This window comes from Mytilus galloprovincialis, chromosome 13 (assembly GCF_965363235.1).
Source record: "Mytilus galloprovincialis chromosome 13, xbMytGall1.hap1.1, whole genome shotgun sequence".
NCBI classification, from domain to species: Eukaryota; Metazoa; Mollusca; class Bivalvia; order Mytilida; family Mytilidae; genus Mytilus; species Mytilus galloprovincialis.
Window position 1 is genome coordinate 25641186 of NC_134850.1, and position 8420 is coordinate 25649605.

Sequence of the window (8420 nt, forward strand, 5' to 3'; positions counted from 1 at the left end):
AAATATTTGTTTACCTGTATAAGATATAAAATATCCTGATCTACTGACACTTTACAATCAAAAGAAACATGTAATCTGATTTCATTCATAATCATTTTTAAATTTCCAGTACTGGAGTAGCTTGGTTAATTCCTGAAGAATACCCTGTTTGCATATACTTTCCTTACGCTCTACACCCAAATATGTCATTTCTACACTTTTAAAGATGTTACAGTAAAAAAAATAACAGCAGTATGATATTTTGTGTACAAAGAAAGTTATCAACGTGAAACAGAGCCTCTTTCTTTCACCAACTTGATAATGATTGTCTTGTCTTACAAATGCTTTGGTGACCATATAGAAAAGAAGATGTGGTATGATTGCCAATGAGAAATCTCTCCACAAGAGACCAAATGACACAGAAATTAACAACTATAGGTCACCGTACAGTCTTCAAGTTTGACACATGGCAAAAGGCCAAAATTTATCATGGCTCCACCAGTTCCTTAGAATCTCAATTTCTGCAAGAGCTGGAACTGGGTGCCATATCAATGGTGCCCAGAACTAAAAACTTTGTCAAAGAAGGCCTGAGTCCATAATATTAAGCCTTGAGCTAGATGACATTAAAATTAAATTAAATTAATTAAAAAGTGTTGAAAAATTATGCCTTCTTGAATGTTAAAAATAAGCCAAAACCACAAAAATTGTCTAAATGGCAATCCTACCACATCTTATTTTTATATGTGAATCTGCTAGTTCTTTCATTTTTACCATCTGAAAACAAGTATTTAAACATAAACCTACCTGGCATCATAATATATCCTAATTTCTCAGCACCATGTCGCAGTACGTATGCCAATGCTTTAGACAGCTGTAAGTCTGTTTTTTCTCCCTATAACACATGTAACAATTGCATAAAATATGTTTGTGTACTATTATTATATTCTAAATAACACTAAAATATTGTTTAAAATTTCCTTCACACTACATGAACTGCAGATATAATGTGATTTAGGAGATAACTGTATTGTATTTTAAGCTCCGACGGCATCAAGTGGGGATTTGATGGTCGCAAATTAAGTTTACTGGCGACGCGTTAGCGTAGACAGTAAACGGGTATTTGCGACCATCAAATCCCCAATTGATGCCGTCGGAGCTTAAAATACAATATTGTTATCTCCATTCTAATGAAACTGACAGAAAACAACGTTAAAACATGTATTTAAAATCTGTCATATGCCGTCTGCGCTTGGGCGTACGTCCCATAGCATCAATTGTCAATTGATGCCATGTAAGAAAGTGACGTTATCCAATCAAAATGAACGTTACAAACATTGTTGCATTAGAATTACATATGGCCATAAATAATATATGGACACAGAGATATGTCTTGCCTAATGATCATGATCTATAAATGGACAGGGTCTGGAAATAGTTGTCAAACTGATATGTATTGATAGTAATGCAATTCTATAGAAAATACCATTGACTTATACTTTGTTTATTCCACATTGGCTAGAGGTATAGGGTAAGGTTTGGGATCTCACAAAACATGTTTACAGGGTTTGAAATTAATAGAGTCCCATTCGCCAATGGCCCCTAAAATTTGGTGCGGGCAACTTAAATTTCTGCTTTTCTTGTATAGGACTATATATGTGGGCTACAAATTTAAGCTGTGGGCTACAATTGCCAAAGTCTTAAGTTCATTCCCTGATTTAACACTACTACATTTTTGATCTGTCCCAAGTCAGGAACCTATAAGCCTTTGTTTCTCTTGCGAGTCTTTTAATTTTGGTTCGTTTACATGTCTCTGAGTTTAGAGTCATGTCCATTCTCCTAAACTAGTACATAATATTGTTTAGGGTACAGCTGAAGCTAGCCTTAGGTGCTGGATTTTCTTGCTGTGTTGAAGACCCATAAATGATGAACTTTAGATGTTTTCTACTCTTTGGTCAGGTTGTTGTCTCTTAGACACATTCACTGTTTCAATTCTATCTATCAAACTGACTTAAGCAGAAATCTTAACAATTGTTGATGAGAATGTTGTGGCCCCCAGAAATATAACTATTATGTCTCGCCTCCTTGTGACTTACATCTAACATTATAATGCTGGGCAATAAACTATTATTATACAGCATTACTAGATTAAATCCAAATCCCCTCTTTATGGTTTACAGAGAAGAAATTCAACATACCCAGTAGTTTAGATATATGAAATATTTAGTACTTGTTATTGGCTTTGAACAAGCTTTTAGTACTCTCATATTTAAGTACTTTGTGTCTTTTGTGTTTTTTGGGTTTTTTTGTACTATGTATCAATCTGATGATTTTAGACCTTTTAAAAGTAGACATTATTGTTTAATAAACTGAATGTGACTTTTTTCTTTTGTAATACTGGTTATTTCAAGTATTTCTGTCAAGTTTTGTCATAATCAGTTCAATAGTTTAAGAAAAATCTAGTATAATGAAAGACAACATCTACAGCGATTCGAGCAAAATTTCTTCGACAAATCCAAACCAAGCCCCATCAAGATAGAATATTATATAGTGTGGACCAATAAATGATCAAATATTTATCTTATCTGACTACAGTTGAATATGATACTCAAGATGATTTTAGGAAGATAAATATCACTAATAGACCTCTTTGTCTTCTTTTAAAATAAGGTCTCTTTTGGTCAATTTATACCTGTCATTTTCTCAAAATTTCAAATTTTCAGGCCAATAAGTAAAAATAATGGGGTATTTTCACTTATTGATGATAGAAATGTTATCAGAAATGAGTAATTGAAGTAATTTAGCAGAATGAACAAACCATATACAAGTTTACTGTCTTGAAGGAGGTTTCAATAAGTCCTTACGTCAAAATTAAATTTACGCCCCGTTCCAGAGAGGGACATAAAAGGCTTCTCTTTTAGTGAATAATTCCTTGTTACAGCATTAAAAATAATTTCATTAGCTTATAAATATATATTTATTTAAGTATTTTCTAGGAAAATGTTCTATCACAGCAGAATAGAAGAAATAAGGAGAAAAAGGCCCCCCCCCCAAAAAAAAAAAATAAATAAAAAAAACTACCAAAAAACTTAATATACATGGAATAGTCCTATTTCAAGTAAAAATTTTCTCATAAAATGTGTTTTGGAGACTCAATCCACTCAGAATATTTCATTTTTTTGTAATATTTCACTTAAGTAACAAGAAATTTTAACACATGAGATTACTCACAAGGTCAAAGGTGAATATATAGCCTCCCATATTAGGTGTAATACCACCATTGATTTTCCCCTATTAGTCTTTGTTAAATTTGCACTTTTCAAAAAAATGTGTAGAATTTATCTTTCTTTCAAATAAAAAAATACTTGTCATGAGTAAAGTTTTATCCTGTCCAGTCCTATAGAAAAAAAATCACATAACATTTCATTGCATATAAGAAAATAACCATCACTGGAAGTTAACCATTCAAATTTCTCCCCTTATTTTATCTGTGTACAAGGTTTACAAAACCTCAAGATTACAAAATATTTTATAGAAATCCCAAATAAAAAATAATGATGCTTTGAAATACCCAAGACATATGTTTATGACACAGAAATCTTTTACTGCAATAAAATGTAGAATTAATTACCTACAAAGATCTGTCAAATTCAAGGGAATATTTTTTTCTGACCTATTTTCGTATACAACCGGATGTGATGTACCATGATTTTTTAATGTGTTTTTGTGTTGTTTTGTTACACAACTGTTTTATTCATAAATCTAGTGGCTAGTTGTTTTGCATTTGTAATTTCTTAGCCTTTCATAGCTTACTATATATGCAGTATGGCTTTGTTCATTGTTGAAGGCTGTACTGCAGTGACATATAGTTGTTAAATTCTACTTCATTTGGTCTCAGGTGGAGAGTTGTTTCATTTGCAATTATACATTTTATTTTTAAGCAGTGAAAAAAGTTTTAAAAAACAATAACATAAATTAACTTGTACCGGATTTCTAGGCATTCCCTGTTCTTTGGAAGCTGGATTTTTTCTTTGTTTCTGAGCTTTAATCATACCACATAAGTAACCACTTTTGTTCTTGACATTGTTTCTCTCTGACCCTGCAAAAACTTTAATGACTCCGATGGCTTCTTTCACGTTACATTCTTTCAGGGCATCTAAAGCTCTGTTATCTAATTCTTTAGGTGACACTTTTCCTGTAGAAGTCAACAATCAGAAGTGAATGACATGAATAAGATAAATATATCAACTTTAATTACTGAATATGTAACTGAATAACTCACTACTTCTCATCATCAGACAAATATTTACTTTCTTCATCAGACATTTTTTCTACTTACCAACGCAGCTTCACTTGACATGCTTGAAAACCCAAATATGCTATGAAAACAATTACTTGAAATAAGTGTAATTTAGTGGTTGTCATTTGTTGCTGTATATCATATTTTCATTCATTATTTTGTACATAAATCAGTACATTAGTTTTCTGGTTTAAATTATTTCTTTTTTCAGGGTCTTGTATAGCTGACTATGCATTGCAGTTTTTATTTATTGTTGAAGGTTGTACAGTTACCTATAGTTGTTCATGTCTGTGTCATTATGTCTCATGTGGAGATTTGTCTCATTAGAAATCATGCCACATCTTCTAAATTTTACATTTATCCATTTTCACGATTATTATTATACCTTACAAATATGATTAACAATTCTTTTGGGTAGCAGCTTATCACTTGACATGGAATAATTAATTTCATCTAGTCCTTATGCTGTATCTCTCTTAAACAGCCCTTTTCAGGGCCATCAATATTTTACAAAATGTATCAACTGTAGTTGAAAAAATATATTCTTAAACACAAAATTAAATAACCTACATGAATTAAGTGCTTTTACAATCTGTAAGGAATGTGCTTCTTCAATGGAAAGAATGTATGAATGTTATAAGCTGACAACACAGTATTGGTTTTGCTCATTGTTGAAGGCCTACTACATATAATTGTGTTAATTTTTTAACTCATTTGGTCTTTTGTGGAGAGTTGTGTCATTGGCAATCATATATCACATGTTCTTATTTTTATATAACATGTGTATAAAGAGATCTAAAATACAAACATGGTTTAATTTACCATGTATGCCTTCAACATTTTCTAGTAAGATGAAAAATTGATACCACAAACCTGAATCAAACAGACCGCAAATCTCTCTTGCCACTTTAGGATTTATTCCGTAATCAACTAATTTTGTATACTCTGTTGTAGCCATGATTGTGTTGATCGATCTTCAGCAAAAATGCAATATTCAGGATAATGTGCAACCTAGTAGAATTTAAAGCAGAATAATCATATTCATGATATTTAACATCATAAAACAATAAAGCTAAAAACCAAATGTAAAAATAATGATTTCAGTTCTTTGCAATGTTGGATATATCTTTTATTAATGTTTGGACATTTTCATTAATTTAAGTTTTAAGGTTTAACTTTTAATTAAAAGTTTCTGATAGTAAATCATAGTTCTGTGGTTCTCTCTAGACATCCTGGCTTACGCCATCAATAAAATCTGGCTGCGATGAAATAGCTAATAGTGCTGAAAGTAGGTTAAACACCAAAAACTAACCAATCAATCAATAGTAAAACTTAGTAAATTTTCAGGAGCGTTTTCAAAGGAGGACATCCATTTCCCGCTACAAAATTTTCAATTTCTAGAGATTTCCCAATGACGATTATAAGGTGTAAGCAATCAATAAGGAACAATGAGAGTTACCTCCCATGGACTCATTTGTCCACAATGGATTCTGCATGTATACAAAATCACTTTCTATTCACAGGGACTCAAAATACATGTAGTCTGTGGTATTAGGAAGCACCCTAACTAAGCAGAGGAAGTAATTACTTAAAACAATCTCTTATAGGTTGACTCTAAGTAAATGTATCTACTATTCAAGGGAAGCAATCATCATCATATGACATTTTACTTCTCCAAGGCAATTTAAGTATGACTCACAGAACACAAACCCTGGCTGAGGTATTATCAGTGGTGGGTCAAGGGGAAGGGAACTGGGGATTGTAAACCCCAATTTGTGGACAATCAATGCATTTGAATGGGGATAAATAGTTGGAATCTCCCCTTTTTATCCTAGGTAAATTTGGGAACACCCCCTTTTGAAAATGGCTGGATCCACACCTGATTATCCAATCATTGAATCAAGAAATCAAAAGTCAATTAATGATTTTTCGTACGGGTATGGATAGAAAACCCCATATTGACAGAAACAAGTGCCTGTCGCTATAACTATTTAGAATACTGACATATAGCATGTATAGTGACATATTTTGCCTCACTTTCATTCTTAGGCTAGCACTTATTATTTTGTCTGTTTAGTCTTTAGAAATGTGCTTTCATTTTTAACTTACCAGTTTGGAAATTATAACAACAACATTTCTTGTCAAATCTTATTCACTGAATGCCATGTGACATAAATATTAAACGGTGTCATCTGTTCATAAAACTTTCGTGGAGATTTTCTGACATCTGATTTCCAGAAAATCATGGCAGGACTTAATTGAATGACAAAAGTACGCTGGTTCCCATTTGAATTTGAATATAATTGTTCAAAATTATATTTACTATAGTTTGTTTATTGTACTAGTTTGAATATATATTTGAAAAAAATCATTAAGCTATAAAAATATATTTATGGAATATTGAACCATTTTACGATCATCATATAAAGAACTTGAAGTTTTAATGAGTATTATCAGCTTATGGTTTACTCTGGATTTCAGTTGATAAACAAACAAGCCCATTGGAAACAGAAGTGAAAGTAGAATCGCAAAGGTTGATATTTATAGATAAATAACACTGTGATAAACATTTGAGACTTAGATAACAATGACCTTCTCCACAATAATTCGACTTTTTAAAAAACGACATAAAATAATTACAGATACTTACGGCGGTTGAGGTTGGTTCACAAAAAGGGGGATGGGCTACACATATGTTTGCTTCTACCTAGTCCAAATAACGTCATAATTATTTGGACTAGCTTCTACCTAGAGCAGAAAATTCCCTGGTAACGTTAATAAGTATGGTATAATGCCTGTTCCTTGTGGAACAACTTATCCTTTAATTGGCTGAACTGCAGATCTAGAGGGGGCTCCCCCCTTTTTGTGGGAAAAATTTGGTTGATTAAATACAGGTTGGGGACAACCCATCAAATGGGGAACTGTTCCCCAAATGAGTAACAATCCCTCATTTGAGTAATCATTTCATAGTGCTAAAAAGCCAAATTTTCATAATTGAGTCTTTTTTTCTTAAAATGGCACTTATTCATGAAAAATGCAGACATTTTTTCAAAAGATGATTATCCCTATCTTGATTTACTGAGAAGATACAAGCCTATGAAAATTAGAAAATTTGACTATTTCCAAGGCTTCTAATTTTTTTAAAACCCATAATAACAATATAGTTCTTTGGAATTGGAAGAAGTTGTTCAATTTTCTATCAATGTATGCCATTTTATCTAAAAATAGACCCATTTTTAGAAAATTTGGTTTTTAGCACTAATGAAATTATTACTGAAATGAGGGATTGTTACTCATTTGGGGAATAGTTCCCCATTTGAGGGGTTATCCCCAACCTTTTATATAGGAAATCACTGAAACAACCGTAGCGGGTCCCCTCTTTTAGCAGTCAGTGGACCCCCCCTTTTATAAGAAGTTTTCGATCCTCCACTGACAGTCTTTATTCTGTAAGGAATGTATCTTATTAATTGATACTCTATTATTTCTTCCACAATTCTTACTACTGTTACTCACTGTAAATAAGAAAATTACATTATAATTATTGTCGCCTATAAGAATAAATATTACATACTCAATGTCAGAATACTGGCAATGGGTTACAGGTAACAAAAGTCAAGTTGTAAAAGTGTTGATTGTGCGCACATTTAATACTCAAAGTGGTATGCTCGAATGAACAGCTTCTGCGCTTCTGAGTGATCCAAAATGTACATGTGCTAGCTTCGGTCAACACGTTTATACCCAAATAAAATTACAAAAAGAATCATTCAAATCTTAAATGAAATTATGTCCTATTGTATAAAGGACACTTTTTCACAGCATCAGACACATTTGAACATACTTTTTCTTTGAACACATGGCGAAAAAGTGTCCGAATCAGGACACTTTTTCACAAGACATATACTTTTATTTTGTTTATGGCTCACTAATACTCACTCAGTCATATTTTCTGCAAAAATAAATTGACCTCACAATAATTTCTGAATTTATGATAGTTGAAAAATGCTGAAAAAGCAAATTAATTTAAAGTATTGCCAAATTAGATTAAAGTCTTAATTAGTGTCACTTTCAAAAAGTTTGTATGCATCATTTTTTTTAATTAAATTATAGATTACAAATACATTTAAAATATTTGTTTTAAATATTT

General features: G+C 31.8%; 1 protein-coding gene across 1 annotated transcript in view; it reads right to left on the reverse strand.

Moving 5' to 3' along the window:
• The window catches only part of LOC143057313 (uncharacterized), a 28422-nt gene extending 21908 nt beyond the window's left edge, over window positions 1-6514 (reverse strand). Inside the window, exons 1-4 of the mRNA XM_076230608.1 lie at window positions 6386-6514; window positions 5150-5287; window positions 3963-4171; window positions 784-871 (exon numbers count right to left, since the gene is read on the reverse strand). Coding sequence (XP_076086723.1) covers window positions 784-871; window positions 3963-4171; window positions 5150-5234 — 382 coding nt within the window. The 5' untranslated portion in view covers window positions 5235-5287; window positions 6386-6514. The remainder of the gene's footprint in view (window positions 1-783; window positions 872-3962; window positions 4172-5149; window positions 5288-6385) is intronic.
• Window positions 6515-8420: the final 1906 nt, after the last annotated feature.